The sequence below is a fragment of the Momordica charantia genome (genome assembly GCF_013281855.1).
Source record: "Momordica charantia cultivar OHB3-1 chromosome 5 unlocalized genomic scaffold, Mcharantia_2.0 BLBB01000005.1, whole genome shotgun sequence".
NCBI lineage: Eukaryota > Viridiplantae > Streptophyta > Magnoliopsida > Cucurbitales > Cucurbitaceae > Momordica > Momordica charantia.
In genome coordinates, this window is record NW_028275163.1 from 11,349,034 (window position 1) to 11,373,247 (window position 24,214).

The 24,214-nt window shown below is 34.2% G+C and overlaps 1 protein-coding gene across 1 annotated transcript; it reads right to left on the bottom strand.

Annotated features, from left to right (window-relative positions):
• Window positions 1-4,033: 4,033 nt before the first annotated feature.
• LOC111022960 (Chaperone DnaJ-domain superfamily protein) lies at window positions 4,034-10,982 on the bottom strand. The gene is made up of 3 exons (XM_022300286.2): window positions 10,566-10,982; window positions 5,533-5,601; window positions 4,034-4,956 (listed from the first exon to the last, which is right to left on the bottom strand). The coding sequence occupies exons 1-3, from the start codon at window positions 10,857-10,859 to the stop codon at window positions 4,351-4,353; spliced, it is 969 nt and encodes a 322-aa protein (XP_022155978.1). The 5' UTR covers window positions 10,860-10,982; the 3' UTR covers window positions 4,034-4,350.
• Between the last annotated feature and the right edge of the window lie 13,232 nt (window positions 10,983-24,214).

Sequence of the window (24,214 nt, forward strand, 5' to 3'; positions counted from 1 at the left end):
CAAAAAACTTTTTTTTTTTTAAACAAAGTTACCAACGGTAACTTTTGACTTTTTCTTTTTTTATTTTTTTTTATTTTTTTTATTTTTAATCTTTTTCTTTTCTTTTTCAATATATATATATATATATATATATATACTTTAAAAAGAAGCTTGTCACTTGTCAGCTTACGAACTGTCCACGTCATCTTCTCGGGTATTTTTCCTTCCAATTTGTTTCGATCGTAACTTCTCCGTTTGAACTCCGATTTGGATGATCTAACAGTCGTTGGAATCGTTGTAACGAGCTCTACACTGTGGACACTTTAAAATACACAAAATGTCAATAAATAAAATTAAGTTTGTTATCATCAAAACATTAATTAATTAATTTGAGATTAAGGCCAAAAAGCCAACATGTATTTCACAGTTTAATATTAGTGTATATGTATTACATTCTATTTACACAAAATACAAGGTTCAAGCATCATTGTATGAAAGACAATAACTAAATATAGGAAGAATATATATGTAAAAAACTATAAAAAAAATTAAAAATACCCCTCTATGTATAACATCTCACTCTCGTTCTTCATCTCTCTCACTACCACTCTTAATCTATCTTATTATCGCTCTCGCTCTTAGTATCTCTAGTTCTCGATCTCGCTTTTTGTTAGTGTCTGCTCCCCTGAAGCTTCCTCTCTGTATAAGTGTCTACTCTCATTTCGAACCATAAAACGTTATCATCATCCTTCTCAACTGCTCAATATACCAGTGAGTGGAAGTAATGAAGAACAATGAAAAAGTCAATTCAAAACCCAACCATAATAGTATTTATTGATGATTATAGAAATCGAACACATGAGAAGTCATAAAATGTTTATTAAAAATAACATAGATAACAATATTTTATTGAAGATAACGGAAATCGAACACATGAGAACTAGGAAAATACAACCAGATCCTTGGAGTGATTCATATCTACGTCAAGCGTGATTTTATGGAACGTCACGTATTAATTTTATCTAATTAGATTAACATTTGATCCCATCTTTTGTGGAGCGATGGCGGCAGGAGACACACATTCCATATGCTACATGGAAAATGTATTACCATCTTACATTATTTCGCCATCCAATTTGGATTACCAATTGATGGGAGAGCTTTGACTAGATTCAGTTCAATACACTTGGTGGGATTTGTGTACTATATACCATTGCGAGTTAACTAGGACTTGGAGATTTAACCGGGGTCCTTAGCTTGTCATGATTGTCCAACCAGTTTAATGATTTTTTACCCATCTACTATAAATGTTGATGATGAAACTCTAAAATATTTTGCTAGTGCATACATTTATTCAAATAAGTCTAATAGCAAAGTGCACTTAATGTACCTACTTCTCGTAGCAAACTTCAAGGTAGCTGGTTGTCTTACATGACTTTACAGGCAGTTAAGCAAAGTTGCAACGATTGATAACAAAATATAACTGACACAATTATATCACTACAGGCTTTGGTATTAGTGTCTTGTAGGCTCCATCTATATGACAATATCTTGGGAGATAGACTACTAGGATGCGTAATTTTAAATTTTTTACTAACAAAAAAATTCACTCATGTTTTATTAAAATATTAATAAAATTATTATTCAATTTCTCAATATTGTAGATGGAATGTTGATGTTTGAGTTATTAAAGTCTCGACTCATGTACTGATCCAATATCAATTCATATTAGATCAATTGATGTCATATTAGGTATTATAAATTCTATTTTTTTAGTACATGTGGGATGGGTTGGGTGATCGAACTCAACCTCTTGGTTGGAGATATATGTCAATTACCGTTAAACTATGTTCGCTTTGGCTATTATAAATTCTATTTATGTATTACTTTCTATTAACATTAAAATATTTGTGCACTTATGTTACAAAAATTAATTCATATTATTTGGGAGTCATATAGGCAATTAATTAAGCACTTACCTAATTACTATTTTATTGGTAATCTTATATGGACAACAAGAAGTCCACACATGTTTTTTGCTGTATAGTACCACTTTCCAAACTGTGTGATGTGCCCATTTGGACGGGTGCAACCTATTCCTATACTTTGTAATACGAGATATACGTTTCCACAAATATAATCAACGTGATGGACATGAACAAAATTGAGTGGTCAGTTTAGCTCCCTAGATTCGAGAGTGGTAAAATCGTCAAACTGTTGTTTTCATAGATGGAATATAAATGGAGTGCTAGGGGGAGGTTAGACGTTGAACTTAATTACAACTTTCGACTTCGATGCCATTAGTGGGAGATTTCTCACCCGAGCAAGAATATAATATTATTATTTAGTAATTAACTTCATAACTAGGGTCTATATCACCTTACCTACCTTAACATTTTTAGGACATATTTACATGTATTAAACAGTATTTTTTTTTTTTTACTTTTCCAGAATATCAAAATTACTAATATGGGCAGGGGATCTCTATCCATCATTATTGTTATATATCGATCTAGACATTTGGATGAAGCAATATTTAATTGTAGGAGAAGACGACAATGAAGAGAGGTTAATATCCGTGCGAATGATCCACTTGAGCCTGAAGTGAAACATCAAGCTCCCACAACTCCTGTGGATCCAATATGTACTCATTGTACCCCACTAAGTCATTGGGATCATTTCCGACAACCTCATCTTCAAGGCAAATATTATTATATTAATACTCATCAATGAATGATTATTTTTTAAAAATATAAATCTACATTAATTAAATAATTAAATAATTTTTCAGTCTATCATTATATATTAACTCATGAATTTCTCTGTTAACCTTATTTTTTTTTCCCATTCTTTTGCCACAAACATTATTTGATTTATTTTGTATTTTCTACACTTTTTTCAGCAAAAATCATTATTGTTAATTCGTTTTTCATCGTCACGGGATTTATTTATCATTTTTTCCTAGACATTGTAACCATCAATGATGTTATTTTCCGATCGAAATTTCGTGCTTTATATTTCATATATTTGATATATATCTGTATATATTCCATTATGATGAAATAATTTGTATATCTCTGAGATCATTATGATGCACATGATATAATTTGCATATACTTCTGAGATTAGTATGATACACGTGATATTATTTATAAGAACCAATAAACAACTTACGACAAAATGCAGCGTTACACGACATATGCTGGTCTCCGATGGTGTGGTCCTAGACTTTGGTGGTGGAGTACGTTGTCATGCCGTGGGTGGTGGTCGGGTACGTCCCGTAGGGGTGCAAACTAACAACACCCTCCATTATTCTTATGGTGGACTGCCCGGTGTGGCCCTAGGCATGGGGTCTAATGGTAGCGTATGTTGTCATCTCGTGTGTAGTTGTCGGGTGACATTGTCGTACGCTTTTGAATGACTTTTTTTTTCTTTTTTATCAATTTGGAAATGATTGGGAAGATTTTGAAAATATCTCACTAATTTAGCGTCGGAAGATTGAGAGAGAATTTTGGAATGAAATCTTAATGGAAAATTGAAAAAAAAAATAAAAAGTTGAAATATTTAATTAATAAATGTAAATATTAAAAATATATCACTATGAGAGCACCGATGTAATTTTCAGTTGAACTTTCTCTTGAATGAATCGAACTCTAGAAAAAAATGAAAATAATTTTAAATTTTAAACACTTTTAAAATTGCAATCTAAACCAATGAGTTATATTATGTAATAACACTATCAAAAAGTTTTTTTTTTTTTTTTTTGGAGTACTGTCCCAGTTAAATAACTAGAGAGCATATTTTAGATGACAAAAAAAAATAGAGACAGAAATTTAAAAACTCAGGTTCTTGACTTGTAAATGAAAACTCTAAGGACTAAAAAAATAATTTTGCTTAAAAATTAAATAACTTTGTTTTCCTAAATTTATATACAAAGAGAATATTCCTTGAGAAACAATAGGTTTCTCGATAACTAAAAACAAGAAATAGAAAATAGCCAACCACTCCTAGATCCTCAAATCACAAGGCTACCGAAACCAAAACTTGCGACAAATTGTAGTGGCAACTTTCAAGCTTTTGATTTCCAAATCAATATTTTCTTCCTCCTATAAACAAATCAAAAGATGAAGCAAACAAGAACAGTGGCAGCATCAATATCAATTTTCTTTACAACACTTAAATTTACACCACAGATATGCTTTGCTCTACACATTTCAGTATCTGAAAACGGTTCAAGACTTTCGCTCAACCTAACTCCAATGGAATTTATCTTAGATCTACCATTTACCACTTTTATGTGCAGCGAATGTTCGTGATGCATATAAAACAGGATATGTACACCTGCTCTGCTTGCAAGTATAAGTTTCAGCTTCAGTTCAAATCAGCTTGAAGCTTGATGGACATGTACAGAAGAGTGAGAACTGCACCTTGAGGAAGTGGTGCATATCTTGCAAGATTTGATCCCACCCACATTGCCACTACCACAACAGCAACTACACTGCTGCTACTTTTACCGCACACCCAGCTTGCAAATGAGAGGCATAAAGCTAGTAAAACACCCGCTCTTCCGCCCAACAGCCACGCAATTAGATATCCTATCTTATACCCCGCATCCAACTTCCTGTCGAGCAATGCCACCAGGCTACTAAAGGTGAGGGACAATCGGGCGCCGAACGTCTGTAGTAGAAATAGAGACAAAAATGTTGATTTCAGTACTTCAAGGAAGGGACTTCTATGTTGACTGCTGCTTCCTTCTCCCTCATCTTCATCAATGTGGGTAGAATCCTCTTGGAACCTATAATATTTATGATATCTCTCATGTTGCATCTTTTGCTTTAGTTCAGCCCATCTATAGGTTCTCGATCTTTCTTCAAAATCAGGAGTGTAATACCACTTCCCTCTGTATCGCCTTTCTGTAGTTTCTTGAAGCTTCAATGCTCGGTCATACTGAGCTCTCGTCACTTTATTAGCTAATACCTGTTCAGGAAGACAGCACAAAGCAGATGCTGAGATTTTGGCCTTTGGGTTATAAGCCAAATATTTTGACTGACTAACAGAGTTCGAATCTGAAAAATATTTGGTTTCAAGCTTTAATTTATCAGCCTCATCAAGGAGTGATTTACAGGTTCATACTGACAATCTATGCATTCAGTTTTCCATTAAACCAAAAACACTAAAATAAAATCCCAGGGAGAACACAAGGAAACCAAATTCTTGCAACTTACCAGCAGTAAACACAGGAGAAAACAAACATCTTCCACCAATCAGTGAGCATAAAACACTAAAATTCCAGGGAAAACACAAGTCATTCTTACATCAACAAATTCTTCAAATTTAACATCAATAAACATGAAAGAAACCGTCATCTTCCACTAATTAGTGAGAACAAGCATGTTCTCTCAACTTAAGAACATATATTCCCCTCCCCTCTAATTACTGGAGTCTGGACAATGCCTATCTATTTTGTCTTCACCGACATTAAATGAATTATAAAACAAAATACTTTATAACAAAAAAGTTATAAAATGAAATCGTCGTATAAAGGATACTCACCTCATATGCATGACGTATGCTCTTGAAGGTATCAGCAGCTCGTGAATCCTTGCTAACATCAGGATGATACTGCAGTTCAGAGTTTGTACATCAAGTGGGCGGATATCATAAGCAGTCATTGGTAACATAACTCACAGAACTAACCAAACAAAATAGGCTATCCAAATAGTGTGTAATTAAATGGAGAGACAGTCTACAAAGTAATAGACTTTACAGTACCAATTAAGAGTGGTAACAAGTAAAGCAGGAAATTCATGACATCAGGGAAAGTAAGTAACCAAGAATGCGCTTAGGAATCTGGTGCAGGGGTAACTTTTTCTTTTCTTTTCTTTTTTAATTTTTTAATTGTCAGTATCTAGAGTCAATTTATGCACAACTCAACTAATCTCATTGAACGACCTTTTGGCCCAAGAACATTTGATAATAAAAAAACTAATAGAATTTAATATCTTAAATAGGTGGTCACCATAGAACCTGTAACCTCAATGTCTTTACACTTTCAACTCAACTTAATTGATGAACATGCCAACTCAGGATGATTTGACATAAGAATATTCGAAAATATTAAACTACTATGTGTTTTACATGAGAACTATGAAGCATAGACTTCAGTATAGGTAACCTGTGTCAGGCGGTTGCTCTATGAGATTAGTCGAGGTGCGCGTAAGCTGGCCCGGACACTCAGGATATCAAAAAAAAAAAAAAAAAAAAAGTATAGGTAACCTTGTCTGTGTCTCATACCAAACAATCCAAACTAATATTTGACATGTCTATTCTGATTACACTTTATTTTATGATCCATCCTAGTAAGTTTTAAGCCACCACTCTTTGATCAATGAAGAAGTAGGAACTTCAGACTCTCTTGATCAATTTGAATAGTAAAATGGTGCCCAATGAAATAAGGTCTCCAGTTTTGGACTGCAACACGACAGCCAACTCACACTCATACACTGGCTTGTACTGTTGTGTTGGAGTTAGCGTTTGGCTAAAAAGAAAGCAAGAGGCTGAATTTTGAAACAAAAACGTTTCCACTTATTCCAGACAATTTCAAGTATAAATGGCTGCTTGAGATCAGGCAAACCTTAAGTTCAACACCTTCCGTTGGGTGTCTGGAAACAACTATTTTTCGCCTCTTATTCTCAACAACTGAGCCCTTTCTTGTAATTTCTATTATTTATCTTTTTTTTTTTCTTTTTTTTTTTTGTTTGGGTTTGGCCCTTTTTGAGGTAGATTGACTTTATTTTTGTATTTTGTTCTTGTGTATTATTTCATATTTTCTCTATGCAAGATTAGTTTATTTCATTTTCCTTTTTTATACGTTTGGGACAACGTATATTTCATATTTGAAAGTGTGACAATTGTTATTTGTCATTGGACATGCATCAAATCTCCTCTTATTGGGATGTGTGATCATGTGAAACAAAATTCAACACCTCATTTTTTTTTCTTTTTTAATGAAGAAACCAACTTTCATTCAAAAGAAATAAAAGTATAGACAAGCCATACAAAAAAAGGAAGCCTGGGACAAAAGGAGCCAAAAACAAAGACAGTAGCCAGCCAAAGAGCCACAACAGATCTTTAGGCTACACCACAAGAGCTCTCCACATCTTTAAAGTTTAAAGACCTCATATTTCTCTGAAGGCAGGTATTCCATAAGAGCGCAAAGAAAGTAGCAAGCCAAAGAGGCATTTAGAAAGGGAGGATGGTATAAGACCTCATTGTATCACTATGATGGCCCAGTAATAAACGTACATTGTAGAAAGAGGATGAGAGGAGAGAGAGATGATGTGTGAAGAATGTTATAAGCACCCATGAAATAGTTATAACGTGGGGTGAGTACATACGGATATTGTGGCCCTTATTTCTTTGATTGGGGACTTTTTTCAATTTTCTAAAGCTGAAGAGATTTATGTGGTGCATAATCCTTCTGATGGGTTCTCTTGTAGATCATTTTTCCATTATCTAGCCAATCTCTCTCCCTCCAGTAACCCTGTCTTCTCCTTGCTGTGGAAGGTCAAAATCCCCAAGAAGATCAAACTTTTTTGCGTGGCAGGTCCTTATTGGTGGATCACATTATAGGCAGTACTCTGAGCTGATAGGGCTGCAATGTTGTATTCTCTGCAGGAAAGCACCAAAGGACTTAGATCACCTTTTGTGGAATTGTGATTATGCTTATGTGATCTGCTTCGTTAAGTTGTTTGGTTATAGTTTGGCCTAGCCTAGAGGTTGTAGTTAGCTAGCGGAGGAGGTCATTCTCCACTTGGCTTTTTGTTATAACAGTCGTTTCTTGTGGTTGGTTTGTTCTTATGCTTTCATTTGGGGCATTAAGGGTTGGAGAAATAATAGAATCTTTAGAGGGATTGACAGATGTAGGGAAGCGATTTGGTTCCTTCTTAGATTTCGATGTTTCCCTTTGGGCTTCGATGCTTAAGGACTTTTGTAATTATCCCTTAGGTTTGAATGTGCTTAATTGGAGCTCCTTTATTTAGTTTTGCTCCAGGATGTTTCTTTGTATGCCCTTGTATTTTTTTCATTTTTTCTCAAGAAAAGCATGGTTTCTTATTTTAAAAAAAATAATAATAAGTATGTATATATAGCGTAGAGTCATTCTTTTGGTCAGGAAAGCTCTGATCTTGTAGTTCTTTTTCTTTTTTCGAATAGAGACAATTCATATACTGCACGATCTATTACAAGGCGTCTAGACACCAAAACCTCCAAAAATCTGCCCCAAATTGCCTCAACAAACTGACAACCCCACTCTATCAAAAAAAATTAACAATCCACAAAACATGTTTCAAACTTTCTTAGTCCTTAAACATGCTACACCACTAAGATCCTAGAAGGATAGAAGATGATCTCTTAATACAGTCAAATCGTGTTAATCCTACTATGCTAGGCGAATAATTTGACCTTCTTCAGAATATGCACTTTCCAAAGCTGGAAAAATAAAGGGGAAGAAGGAAGGTGGGACCCACCCGAGAGAGAAAATAACACGCTGTACAAAAACTCGAGAGAGAGATTAGGAGACCAGAAATGAACGTCCTTGACCCTTATCGGAGGACAGAAGTTTGCCAACATAGAAACATCCAAAAATTCACAATCAAAATAAATGAGGACCGCAACCAAAATTATATGATAAGGAATCCTCAAAATGAATAAGAATAGAAGCCACAGAAGCAAGCTTAGACAAGGACGAATTATAGATACATGGGAAAAGGTAACAAATCCCCCAGTCAACAGTCCCCCCCAAAACAAATTGAAGAACCATCCCAACAAAGAATAGAAAATTTCATAGACACCAAAACAATAGACTTCCACCATACTTGCTCAAAAATGATCCTTTGCCAAAAGGTTCAACACTTATAGCCACCATGAGCCTAAGCAAAGTGCCAAAACTAATAACTAATAGCCAGTGGGCCTGTGTTTTGAAGCCCTTAATACAAACTTCTTGCCAAGAGAAAGTGCCCAAAATGTGCTTTATCTCCAAATTAGTGCATTTTGTGTAAGACACAGAAAATTTCAAAGGATTAAGGTTTATTTTGTTTCCGAGAGTTTAGAGCGATGCGTTGGCATTCTATTTTGGACCTCCTGAATATTGGGTCTTTAACAACTCAATAAAAACAATTTTCAACAGGTGAAGATTGCTTGCGTAAAAAACCTTTCTAAAGCTATACTATCGGAACTTTGTCCGGAAAAAAAAAACGAATTTTTTGTAATAAGGAAAAGAACTGGGAAATATAGTTGAAATGGCTAAATTTTTTGGCGTACTTCATAAACATTTTAGAAAGTTGTCATAGGTTTAGTTAACAGCAGAAGCTATTATTTTTCTTGTTTTCTTTTCATCTCTCGGGACCTTGAACTTCAATTCTAGATGAAACTTTAACGGTATAGGGCTTTCATGAACATGAGCTTGTCCTCCTTTGAGGCTTTTGTAATTTCATACATCAATGAAATTGTTTCTTTTCCAAAAAAAATGCTCATGAGCTTCCTTGACATGCTTGTCATTCTTCTCAAGCAAGGTTGTGGAAGGTGGAAGTGCCTAATGCTAAGGTACGTTTTACCGTAATGCTTTATTGTTGTTGGGCTTGGTTGCTGCCTAAGAAAGAGGCTTTAAGTATTTCAACAGTGTTGTTTGGATTGATATTGCGTATAAGAAAAAAAATTCTCTCTAAATAGGGCACATGTGGATATGATGGATTTATATAATTAAAATTAGAAAAAAACTGAAAAATAAATTTTGGACGACCCACATGCCGGAGTTTCTAGGAATTTTCTTTAAGGGTATATATACTCATTCCAAATCTAGCCCAACAATAAACACAAGGAAAGATGGAGTCACCAAGAATTTAAAAATGTCAAAGTCAATTGATTTCAAAAAGTTAAAAGAAACCTTTAATCATAGGACATTGGTCAAGTTTCTTTGACTTGTTTTTTTCTTTTTGAGTTCTGAATTTCATTTTTCTTGAATACTAATTGTTTGTCCTTGACAGTTGATAAAGGAGAAGACAACCAGCAGAGAGCATAGCATGTGTAGGTACAAGTTCCATAATGTATCAGGAAAATCTAAATTTAACAAATTACATCAAATCACAAAGCACAAATAAGTTTTTCAATCATACCAAATTGATTCGACACACGTTTCCTAGAGGGTCACCATTCTCATCTAATCTGGGAATTTCATAAAAATAACAATTAAAAAAAATAGAGCAAACAAATTAACATATATGGTTTTCTATTAGTTTTCCGGATCGGGGAAGGGTGTCTGAGATAGCCCGAGAAGCGATTTACGAACCCAATCTAGAATGGTGTTCCCTTTGATTTCAAAATCATGAAATGATTTACATAATGCATCACCAGTCTTGAGAAAATGCTTAAAGAGAATGCTATTTAAAGGCATGACCCAGAGCATCTAATCAAATACACATGTCGATAAAGTCATTTAGCGCAAGAGCCCTAAAAAAATACCAAGGAAATTCAAGAGTTAACATTAAGAACCAAGCAAAATTTAAGAGCGTGGGGGAATTTAGAGGTACCTTACGAGCGAGCAGACGAAAAGCTTTCTTGATCTCGGTGGAGGTGGCAGCACGCGCGACACCGAGTACCTGGTAATGGTTGGGGTCGCCGTCAATGGCCGCGGACGACGACGGGGACCAAGAACTGACGACGGAACAGGAGCGAGGGAGAGGGTTAATCGATTTGGGATTGGGGTTGGAGGAGTGAGTCCGGCGAAGGGAATCGGCGATGAGGGAGGAGTAGAAGCCGATGGCGGAGGAGGAGGCGGCGGCGATGGTGATGGGGATTGGCCCCAATAAGAAATGCGCCTGCATTGGGGCTCTGCCTCTGGTTCATGCAGGAAGGCCGTGAGGGGACGGCGTTTGTTGTGGTGTACGGGACGGGATCAGAGGTTGAGGAGAAATGCTAAGCTCACCTGCAGTGTAGGCTGCAGCTCAGCGACATAAGACAAGATTGGAACTAGGGAAATGTAATGGACGTAGACTATTTTCTCAAATAAAAATAATAAAAATAAATAAATAAAAATCGTCTACCTTGGAATCCTATTGTTTACAAAATGCTTTGCTTTAAAATCCAGTTTACTTGAATGAAATGTCAGCTACAGAATACTTTCACGTATCCAATTGTGAGATTGAAAGTTTGAATTGTTCCATTTTATATATTCTACTGAAAAAGGATTTCTAATCCTTTTTAAATTCAATTTTTATTTTTTACCCCTCCTAAAAAAAACTCTTACTCGTGATCCATTTCGTTCTAATTTTTTACCCTTCCAACTTTTTGTCCACGTGAAATTATCAAAATATTCATGTTTTTTCAAAAAAAAAAATTTAAATTCTCCGCAATCTTCTCAGTCTCCCTCCCCCATCTCCGACTCTCTCTCAGACCCCTCTGAAATACCCTGTGAAATACAAAAAAGAAAGGAAAAAAAAAAAAAGAAAATAAATTTCGGGGCTCTGATGGAAACTCAAAGAGATTTTGTGGGGTAGCTAGCTAATGGTTTCATTCATGGCAGTCGTTCAATTGGGCAGTGGCGGTCGTTTTAGATTTCACAAGAAATCGAGATTGTACCATTGACTTTCAACATATTGTAGAGAGAGAGGGAGGAGGGAAGCCATGGATGGTGTTCGGGAGGAAGCAAAATCTCTAAGTTGAAATTGCATAATCTCCGGATTCATGCAATTTGGAAATTGCGTAAATCTTGACCTAGGATTCATGCAATCTTTTTTAAATTAAATTGAGATTGCATAAATGTTGGAATTTCAAGCAATTTCAATACATATTTTAGGCGAATTCAATTTTCCATATTAATCGATTCCTCCACCCTCTAAGATTGTGTACTTCCATCATTTCTTTAGAATTTGTCCATATTGATTCGATATTTTTTCTATATTAAATTCGTAATTGATTGTTCAAATTTAAAGTTGGAGACTTTTTGCATGTTAGATTCGTAATTATTCTTCAAACTAAAAAGAGGGTGTGAAGTTTAAGGCGAGAGATTCGTAGAATTTTTTTTAAACAGAGATATTTTGATAATTTTACAACGGCAAAAGATTGTCAGGGTCAAAAATTAAAATGGAAGGGGTGGAGAATCCCAATTTCCCAAATAGAAAACCTTCTTTCTCCCCCACTCCCCCATCTCCGTAGATGTCGCTATTGTTGTTGTCGTTCGATGTTGCCCACCACTTGTCATAGCCAGCTTGACGTTGCTCATATGTGAAACTAAGGAATAACTCTCTCTTTTTTGTTCTACATCTGGAGGAAGAAAAAAACAAAGGAGACAACAAGCAACGTTGAGCAATTTGCACAAATTCTTCTAAAAATGCTCAGAAATAACTAACTCAATATCCTAAATGAATTTTAAGCCACATCTATCATCTAGAGTAAATATGTGCATATTTTCAATAATTCTTTTATTATTTAATTGAAAAATTCTTTCAAATGTGCAAGTAATAAGCTAAAATAGGGTCATGTAACTCTTGAGACCAAGAGTTATCAATCACGGTTTGGTTCGGTTCGATTTTAGAATTCCATTAAAACTGAAACCGAAATTTTAAAAAAATAAAAACCGTACTAAATTGAGTTGCTTCTATGAATTGAACCGAAACTGACAGTATGGTTCGGTTCAATTTTGCAATTTTATATCTACTTTGCATTTGCTTCTTTTCTTACTGACGTACTTGAGAAGCGGCAGCATCAATGATACAAGTGTTGATGGAGGCAGTGGTAAAAGTGGAAGCAACAGTGGGAGAGTCTGTGGCAGAAGTGGAAGCGACAGCGGGTGGGATAACAGTTTAAGTGGAAGCAATTGTGGAAGGAGTGACAGTAGGAAGGGAGGAAAAGAAAGAGAACGTAGAAGAAGAGTTGAATATTTGAAGAAGAGAAATTGAGGAGGCCAGCAAACTAAGAATGAGAAGTGGAAATATATTAAGTAAAAGTAAAACCTACCTTAAAATAATGAAAATTTTTCAAACAAAACTACAATAATAAAAACCACCTGTTCGTGAACAAAAATGTCAGTCCAAGTAGTAAGGTTAATCCCCACTGTAAGTCATGTGCAAAACAGAGGTAAACACTATGATGTCTAAATCAATACTTGTTAGAGAAGTGTAGTATTTAGTGAAGGGATCGAATCCTGCAACGGAAGCATGTGAACGCTTGTGCTTCGATTTTGCTTTAGAAATACAACAAAAAAAAGACATAAGCATTATAAAAACAAAACTAGAGAAACATACATTTGAAGACCATTCTTCAACGAGCGCACCAACGCTACTAAAAAGTCCTCCCCACTATTCTCTTCACAATGGTCGGTTCATGGGAAACGTCTTTTGAAAGTGGAGCTTTCGAGAGAGAGCTTTTTGAGAGAGATTGTCCAACCTTTGAACAATCACACACCTCTCAATTTATAGAGAGTGAGAGGACTAGGGAGGAAGCAACCTTCCCACCACCATTAATAACTATTGGAATCTTATTCAAATATAACTTTCTAATATATAATTTAATTATGAATGTCATTCATAATTAACTTTATATTATAACGTATCTATATACATTATATTAATTGTATCTTATACAATTAACCTACATTCCCTTAAATAAGTTGAATCCCTCAAATTTGATCTTTGTTTTACCCGTTGTGAGTTAGCGGGGGATCTAATGGACCTACAAATTAGAAGCTTCAACAATACGAGATTGAGTGATTAAACTCATTAACAAAAATAACCAACATTCATTAACTGTGGGTCACTCCATTGAAGACCCACAGTTGCACTCTTAGTACTGTAAAATATTTTGCTCTATGGATATTAACTATTAATGATAGGTTTGTTGGGTTTTATGCCCTAAACTTGTGGTTTGTAAATATAAAACAAATATTTATTCAATAAAATAGTTATTGATGTTTCTCTTAAAAATGCATTAACCCAAATCCAATAAACTAACATCCAAGGTTATGTCATGTAAGTGGAACAGTATATAACAGATATACAGTATATATTTAATATATGACGTATATATTTGATATACAATGTATATATATACAGTATACATTCGATATACAGGTAGATAATGTTCCAGTAATAACCTAAAGGGTCTATAGTATATGGGTAAGATTGGGTACCTTATCCTGGTAACACTATGGATACAGCTCACTTTGTAATAGTTACAAACAACTTGATACAGGTCGTTCGTGTTGAGACATGGGAGTGGGGGTATCCTTTACAATGAGTTTCTATAAGATCGAACTGCGAAATAATTAATCTTTAGATGTAACACCGTTAGCTAATAGATTAATATTTCAATTGGATGACCAGGTAACTCGATCTCAATCATGAGTGAGTTATGAACTCCTACCTATTAGGGCTCGTCCTTTGATTTGAATGGGTGAGAGTGGCCCGAGCCGCCGACTCAATATTCCTACCATTTTGGGGACGAGACCGAGTGAGGAGCTGGGAACGTAACTACACAAGATGAAATTCACTCCTTCCCGACTTTAAGGTAAGTAGATGAGTGTTCTCTTAAGTACTAACTCTGAGACATGAACAAGGGGCTCCACCCTCTCACTAGTCCGAGAGGAACTTCCGGTTATTGGTCGGACCATAATCAGGTTGTTCATTAGAGGATCAGCGGTACTTAAGGTCCAAGATGTAACACATGGGTAAAATGGTAATTTGACCCAACTGTGGTTACAAACACTCGTGAAGGATTGACTTACCGTTAATGGTCAAAATCTGTGGACGTAAAATATTCTACAATTAGAAGAGTGCAGCTGTGGGTCTTTAGTGGAGTGACTGACAGTTAACGAATGTTGATTAATATGGTTAATGAGTTTAATCAATTAATCTCGTATCGTTGGAGCTTCTGATCTGTAGGTCGTTTAGGTTACCTTGCTAGCTCGTAAAAGATGGTTAAGAACATTTAGTCTTGAAAATAATTTGAATTGTTCAAATTTGTTAATGGGAATCAAAGTTAATTGAAAGTTAATTGTATGAGATGCAATTAACATAATTTATGTTGATACATTATAATATAAAGTCAATTTTGAATTTGATTCAAAATTATGAGAGAGACGGATATTAGAATTTGATTCTAATATGGTTGATTAATTTAAGTTTAATTTAATTTAATATGATTTAATTAAATTAAATTAATTAATGGGATATGTTAATTTGGTTAAATTAAATTAGATTTAATTTAATTTGATTAATAATTCTTTTTTAATTAATCAAATTAGATTTAATTAATTATTAATTTAATTAAAATTGTTTTAATTAAATTAAAATAAAATAAAACAAAAACAAAAAACAAAAGGAAAAATGGGAGGAAAAACCTCCCACTTTCCCCTAGTCGCCAGTTGATTGAGTTTCCAAAACTCCAACAAGAAAATCTCTCTCTCAATCTCTCGATTTCCCTCTCAATTATAAGATGGTTCCCAAAAACCGAGTTCTTAACATTTTGAGGATAGCGAGGAAGGTCTTTTTGTGGCGTTGGTGTCTACATTGAAGAAGCTAGTGTCTTCAAAGGTATGTTTCACTAACTTCCTTTTAATCATGCTTATGTCTTTTCTTTGTTGTATTTCCAAAACAAAATCGAAGGACACGCGTTCACGCGCTTCCTCTGCAGGATTCGATCCCTTCAAAGTCAATCCTTCACGAGTGTTCGTAACTTCAATTAGGTCAAATTATCGTTTTACTCCTGAGTTACCTCTTTCACCTTAAGTACCACTGATTCTCTAATGACCAACCTGTTTGTGATCTACCATTAAATAGAAGTTCCTCTTGGGTCAGTGAGAGGGTGAGGCCCCTTGTTTAAGTCTTGGAGTCAACACTTAAGAGAACACTCATCTAATTACCTTAAAGTTGGGAAAGAGTGAATTCCATCTTGTGTAGTTATTCTCAACTCCCAACTCGATCTCGTCCCCAAAATGGTAGGAATATTGAGTCGGCGACCCGGGCCACTCTTACTCATACAAATCAAATGACGATCCCTTACAAGTAGAAGTTCATAACTCACTCAAGATTGAGATTGAGTTACCTAGTCTTCCTATGAAATAATAATCTATTAGTTAACAGTGTTACAACTAAAGATTAATTATTTCGCGGTCCGGTCTTATACAAATTCATTGCATAGGATACCTCCACTGGCATGTCTCCACATGAACGATTTGGATTAAGTCCTGTAACTCTTACACAGTAGGTCGTATTTATAGTGTTACCAAGATAAGGTACTCAACCTTACCTGTATACTATAGATCCTTTAGGTTATTACTGAAACATTATCCACTTGTATATCGAATATATACTGTAATTATATACTGTATATAAAATATATGTTGGATCGGTATGACAACCCTAGAGGGGGAAAGTGGTGAATAGGGTTTAATGAAACTTTTTGAACTTTTTATTACGGTGGACCCAATTTAAACAATTATGTAAACTTTTTATGAACAAATGATTTTAACACAAAATTAAACAACAAATTATAAATACAAACACCCTAATTAATTTCACCACCCAAATAATTCAAATATAAATATTGACCATAAACATGATTAACAAATTCAAACAATTAATTTCATACAATTTGTAATAAAGAAAATTAATTGCAAAAATTAAATAGAGTAGGGTTAGAGAAAGTGACACTGGAAATTTTATAGTGGTTCGGCAACACCGGCCTACTCCATTACCCAAGCTCCTCTTGGATGTTCCGCTAGGAAACTTGACTATTTCTACAGTAGGAGTCAAACCGATACAAAGTCTTATTTTTCTGGAAGCAAGAAGAAACTCGATCCTTTCCACGGTTTAGGATCAAACCATTACAACACTCTTTTTTGGGCTCAACCGCAGCCCTTACAAGATTTGAAATTTGAGAACAAACTTACAAACTCTCTCAAAGAGTGGATATACAAATTTTTGCTCACAAATTTGTAAGAAAAAATCTTATAAATAAAAGCTCTAAAATGGTTAAGAGAAAATAAAATTGGAAGCTCAAATATCTCTCAAATAAAATATCCCTCAAGAATATAGAACAAAAATTGAAACTTTGAAGAGAGATTAACAAGGTAGAAATTGGAGAGAAAATTAGGGAGAAAAAGATATTGAAATTTGGAAGAGAAGAGTTGTTTAAATAGAAGGGAAAGAGTTGGAAAGAATTTTGAAATCCAAATTAAATTTGGGTCATTGGATTAAGAATAGATAAGAAATTAAAAGATGAGATTTAATAGTAATAATAATAATAATATATATAAAATAACCCCAACGGTCAATTTTAGAAAAATCAAGATTTTTTTTTTTAAATAAAATTGACACAGGGTTAGTAATTATATGCTTTTTCTTTTTCTTTTTTTTTTAAACCTCAACCGTAACTTCCAAAATTTCTTTCTTTCTTTCCTTTTCCTTTCGTTTCTTTCTTTCAAGTTACCTCAACAACGATAACTTTTTATATTTCTTTTTTTTTCCAAATCCTTTTTCTTTTTTTTTTCATTTCTTTTTCCTTTTTTTTACAATACATTTTGCCACATGTCAATATTTTTTTAATAATGCAGCTCGCCACGTGTCGCCATTTTATTAATCTGCTTGTGGATCCAATTGCCACGTCATCCACTTGGCTATTTTTCCCTCCAACTTCTTTCAATCATAATTTATTCGTTTGAGCACCGATTTGGGTAACTCAAAATTTGTTGGAATCGTCGTATCGAGCTCTACCTTGTGTGGACACTTTAAAAAACTAAAATTATCAATAAACAAAATATATATTATCAGTAAATCATATAATATTATTAAAGCTCATAATAAATTTATGTTTTATAACAATAATTCGTACACACAAAAAACAATTAATACTAAGTATATTTGTTATCATCAAAATATTAATTAATTAAATGAATTAATTGAGATTAAGTCCAAAAAGCCAACAATACCACAATGATGACATATAAGCACAAAATTAGTTTTAGCATTCTTAGAAATAACATTAGTCATATGAAGTTTAGGCACAATAGGTGATGCTTTAACAAATATAGTTTTAGAACTTGAAGAAGTAGAACGTTCATCTATGTAGCCTAAACCTCTTTTATCACCAAAAGGTTTGCCTATTTCAATTGTCTTGTCTAATCTTTGAGCACCTATTGTCAATTTCTTAATAGATTCTTTTGCACTTTCAAGCTCTTTACTAGCAAGCAATTCATTTTCTTTAAGTACATGCAAAAGATCATTTTTCTCACACATCAAGCTCAAGAAATTTAATTTTGTCAATAAAGGAAAATTTCTCTTTTTCTAAAGATATATTGCTAGATTTCAAAATATCAATTTCACTTTTTAAGCTAGCAATTTTATCCTTTAATTCCAAAGAAAAAGACTCAATTTTCTCATTTTTATTTCTCAAATCATCCAATTCAATTTTTAATTTGCAAGATAAAGGTTTGAGAACTCAATTTTCTTTTTCAAGAGATTTAATTCTCCCACTACTCAAAGCAAGCTTTTCATCCCAACAATCATTATGCAACACATTATTAGTAGCTCTATTTTTCAAGTAATTATTTTCATGTATCAAAGATGTATTTTTAATAGTTAAGACATGATATTTCTTTCTAAGCACAACATATTTGGAACCAAGTTTTTCTAAGTCATTTTGCCTATTTTCAAATGCTTCAAACAATTCATCATAAGAAGGACGTTTATGATTTACCTCATCTTCATCACTTTCAACATTGCTCCCATCATTTGAATGAGTCATCAAGCCCAATGAGGATCCATCACGTTTTTCTTTTTCCACTTCATGAAATTTTTCTTGATTTTGAGAATTATAATTCTCCTTCACATCAAATAACACTCTTTTTTGGGCTCAAGAGCAACCCTTACAAGATTTGAAATTTGAGAACAAACTTACAAACTCTCTCAAGGTATACAAATTTTCGCTCACAAATTTGTAAGAAAAAATCTTACAAATAAAAGTCCTAAAATAGGGGTGTTCACAGGTTAGGTTGGGTCGGGTTAGGGGTATTTTTGGGACCAACCCGAATTTTCGGGTTAGCTATATGTGGGAATCGACGGGCGTCCAATTGATGGCCAACCCAACCCAAAAATTTCGGGTTGGGTCGGGTTGAGTTGACAGGTTATTATTTTTTTTTAGAAAACATACCGAAAGAGAAACAGATGGAATCCAGCCAAACACTTTTTTTCTCCAACATATTTTTCTAACCTCAAAGCTATAGAAGGGTTGATGTAGAAAATCGAAATATCATCAATGAAATATAAAACTACTGTGACGGCGACGACGACGGTAGGTTAGGACAGTGACAGCGACAGTAGGCTGCGATGGTGACATCGACATTAGGCTGCAACGGCGACGACAGGCTGCTGGGCTGCGACCGGAGCTATTGCGAAGACGAGTGATGGCGAAGCTCCTGCGAAGACGAGTGGCGACCGAAGCTGGTATAGCGAACGGTAAAGGTCGGCGACGACGGAAATTGCAAAGGTCGACGGCGACGGGAGCTAGAAGGTCTGCAATGACGAGAGCTGCGAAGGCTCGCGACAACGGGGAGCTTGAGTGAGAGAAGAAAATGGAGGATGGAGGCTTAAAGAGAAAGGTTGGATGAAAATGTGATTGAAAGTGAAAAGATAGGAACCCTAGCTTACCATCAATTGCTAGGATTAAAAGTCAATAAAGGGTTGAGATTGGAGATAAAAAGATTATTATATATTTATAATTTTAAAATAAGATATATATATATAAAGGTTTTATCAGGTTGGGTCGGGTTGACCCGAATTTTTAAAGGTCTAACCCGAGACCCGACACGATCCTGTCGGGTTGGAAATTTCTCAACTCAACCCGAACCGGAGATTAATTGAACCCAACCGGGTTGGGTTGGGTTTTTCGGGTTCGTCGGATCATCGGGTTTTTTAAACACCCCAAATAGAAATTGGAGTTTTGAAGAGAACAAAAATTGAAGCTTTAAAGAGAGATTAACAAGGTAGAAATTGGAGAGAAAATTAGGGAGAAAAAGATATTGAAATTTGGAAGAGAATAATTGTTTAAATAGAAGGGAAAAAGTTTGAAAGAATTTTGAAATTGAAATTAAATTTGGACCATTGGATTGAGAATAAATAAGAAATTAAAAGATGAGATTTAATTGAATATAATAATATATATAAAATAACCCAACGGTCAATTTGAGAAAAATCAAGATATTTTTTTAAATAAAACTGACACAGGGTCGGTAACTATTTGCTTTTTCTCTTTTTTTTAAACCTCAAACGGTAACTTCCAAACTTTCTTTCTTTTTTTTTTCTTTCGTTTCTTTCAAGTTACCTCAACTGTAACTTTTTATATTTCTTTTTTTTTTCAAATACTTTTTCTTTTCTTTTTCATTTCATTTCTTTTCTTTTCCGTTTCTTTTTCCTTCTTTTTTTTAACAATACATTTTGCCACATGTCAATATTTTTTTAATAATGCAGCTCGCCACGTGTCATCATGTTATTGATCTACTTGTGGATCCAACTGCCACGTCATCCACTTGAGTATTTTTCCAACTGCCACGTCATCCACTTGAGTATTTTTCCTTCCAATTTCTTTCGATCATAATTTCTTCATTTGAGCTCCGATTTGGGTAATTCAGAATTCGTTGGAATCGTCATATCGAGCTCCACCCTGTGTGGACACTTTAAAAAACTAAAATTATCAATAAACAAAATATGTATCATCAGTAAATCATATAATATTATTGAAGCTCATAATAAACTTATGTTTTATAACAATAATTCTTACACACCAAAAACAATTAATACTAAATGTGTTTGTTATCATCAAAATATTAATTAATTAAATTAATTAACCGAGATTAAGGGCTAAAAAGCCAACAATATATACACTATTTATTAAATATATACCATATATAAGTTATATACTGTTCCAGTTACATGACATTGTTGGATCGGTATTATTAAATATATACCATATATCAGTTATATAATGTTCCAGTTACATGACATTATTGGATCGATATGACAACCCTAGCAGAGGGTGAATACGGGTTAATCAATAAACAAATAAGTAAACTTTTTAACACAGTGGACCAAATTTAAACAAATAAGTAAACTTTTTATGAGCACGTAATTGTAACACAAAATTAATCAATAAATTAGAGATAACATTTCAAGCACCCAAATTAATTTCAATGTAAATATTACACATAAAACATGAATAACAAATTCTAGCAATTAATTTCATGCAATTTATGATATAGAAAATTAATTGCAAAAATTAAATAGATGAGAATTAGAGAAAATGACACCGAAAATTTTATAGTGGTTCGGGAACATCGGCCTACTCCACTTCCCAAGCTCTGACTCTTTCCACGCTGGGAGTCACACCGGTACAATGCCTTCTTTTTTTGGGAGTAAGAAGAAACTCGATCCTTTCCATGGTTTAGGATCAAACCGTTACAACATTCTTTTTTTTTTCGGGCTCAAGAGCAACCCTTACAAATAATTGGAAATTTTAAGAACAAGATTACAACTCTCTCAAAAGAGTGGATGTAGAAATTTACATTCACAAATTTGTAAGAAAAATTCTTACAAATAAAAGGATTTCTCTCCCAGCTTTGCATAGCTCAAGATTAAATGGCCTAGAGAAATAAAATTGAATAGATCAAAGATCTCTCAAATTAAAATTTTCTCTCACTAGAAATTATAAAAACATTGAAATTTTGGAGAGAAGAAACATGAAAAAATTGGAGAGAAAATGGGGCGAGAATTGTTGTAAAAATTTGAGAGAATGAAAGGGTTTAAATAAAGAAAGAAAAGTTGGAAAGAAATTTGAAATCAAATTTGGATTTGAACCATTCGATCTTAAATGATTAAAAATAAAAGGTAAAGATTAATTTGAAAAAGAAATTGAATTTGAAAATATAATATAATATAATAATGTTATATATATATATATATATATTTCTCTCTCTAACAATTACTTTTTTTTAACTAACAGCTCATTTCTCTCTCTCTCTCTTTTTCTTTAAGTTACCTTCAATGGTAACGTTTCTTTTATTTTCTTTATTTTCTATTTCTTTTTCTTCTTTTCTTTTTCTATTTATTTTTCATATTTTCTTTATCTTTCCTTTTTTTAATAACACAAATTGCGCCACATGTCGTTTTTCCTTTGGTATGCTTGGATAACTCAGTTGTCACACAATGTCGCTTTTCCTTTGGTATTTTTCCTTTCAACTTCATTCGGGTGTAACTTCTCTGTTTGAGCTTTTATTTAAATGATCTAATAGTCGTTGAAATCATTGTAACGAGCTCTACGCTGTAGACACTTTAAAATACTAAAAATGTTAATAAATAAAATTAAGTTTGTTATCATCAAAACATTAATTAATTATTTATTTAAAATTAATTAATTTGAGATTAAGGGCCAAAAAACCAACAAACATCACCTTGAATGTTAGTTTATAAAATTTTAGGTTAATTCAATTTAAAAAAAACATCAATAACAACTTTATTGAATAAATATTTGTTTTACATTTACAATCACGAGTTTATGACATAAAACCCAACATTCAGAAGGTATCCGAACATCCTGGGTAATGAATTACCCAACCTCTTATAGGTGAGTGAAGCCGAATTAGTTTGTAAGGAAAGCAAAGATTTCCTCCCTCAATTTCGATTGATCATGGTTAGATTGGCAATTGGTGCTGAGTACACTTAATAAAGTCTGCTAATGGCGGTAGCGATATGGCGAGGTTGACATGGCTTTTCCTCTGCAGTCGAGCTGACATCACCAGGTCGGCATACCTCCTGGATGTTCGACAAAGTGGTTGCCCATTTTTCTCCCCCATAACATCAACCCCCACTTTGCAAGTTCAAGGATCTATCTCCCAGCTTTGCAAATGACTGTTGGTGTTGGTCACATGGAGCCTTGGGATTGCCGCGCACTAAGATGTGTGGCACGCTCAGAAGGCCACGATGTCTCCTTCGTGCGTTAGTGAGGGAGGTTTGAGGAGGTGACAGTTATTCTTCTAGAGCATCTAGGTCATCGACCGTGCCACAAATCTAACGGTTGTCGTCACTTCGAGCATCCAAACTCTGGTTGCTTCAATTTGGGCCACTCAAGGTGCCCCAGATCGCACAGTCCTGGTCCATCGTTCTCCTTCATTTAAATGTTGGTTCCCTCTTCCTCTGTGTTTGCACTCAATTGAGTTCCCTAAAGAGGAACTCTTCCTTGGTCTCCACCATCGTTGCTTCTTATACTCCATGTCAGTCGTATTCTGTACCTTTGAACTTCCCTAAGTCCTCCAATTTGTAGGATGGCTAGGACTAAGGTTACTGATGCCTCGTCCCACGGCAGCGAACTGTTAGGTGGGACAACATGGACTTCCTTATATATATATATAAAGAACAATGAAATGAAATGTCGAACAAATTTAGGGGCTACACAGAAACCTCACATTTGTGTCTATTATGAATGTTAAGATTAAGTAATAGTCATAAACCTACCACTCTTTGTAAAGAAGAATAATTTACATGCCCCATCCTAAAATGTCACACATCACACAAATCAACAATATAAGTAGAAGAGTTGTTATTATTATTATTATTATTCTTGGGCACTTGTGCTAGTACACTCAATTTGAATATCATCATTTAGATAACCCTTTTCCACATACATACCCTCTTTAGTCATAATAAATTTATCTGACTCAAATACAAGTTTGAACCTCTTTCTATTGAGTAGAGTTCCTGACGCTAGATTCTTTCGAATCTCTGGCACATGCCACACATCAGTGAGGGTAAGTATCTTTCTAGAAATCCATTTCAGCAAGACCTTTCCTTTGCCTTCCACAGAGGTTGTTGAAGCATTTCTCATGTACAGCTTATCACTACCATCTAGCTTTTCATAAGTGGTGAACAATGATTTGTCCCTACAAACATGCCTAATAACACTAGTATCAATTCACCAACTTTTGATGTCAGAGGCCATATTTGCCTAAAAAATGACAGTAATTAAATTGTCATCTTCTATAGTGTTGGCCTAACTATTGGAGCTTTGTCTTTCTTGTGCCTACAATTTGCAACTATATGGCCAATCTTACCACAAACACAACATATTCCACAAATGTGCTTGTTAACGTCATTCCTTGGCTCAAGATTTATGTTATTTGTCTTAGATTAGTTCTTTT

Bases quoted from the DNA above. Each gene is read 5' to 3' on its own strand.
- LOC111022960 (XM_022300286.2), bottom strand. From the start codon at position 10,859: ATGCAGGCGCATTTCTTATTGGGGCCAATCCCCATCACCATCGCCGCC. The intron at 5,602-10,565 runs GTACCTCTAAAT...TCTGAACTGCAG, and splicing joins TTCGTCTGCTCGCTCGTAAG to TATCATCCTGATGTTAGCAA. The intron at 4,957-5,532 runs GTGAGTATCCTT...CTTCCTGAACAG, and splicing joins GCATACGTCATGCATATGAG to GTATTAGCTAATAAAGTGAC.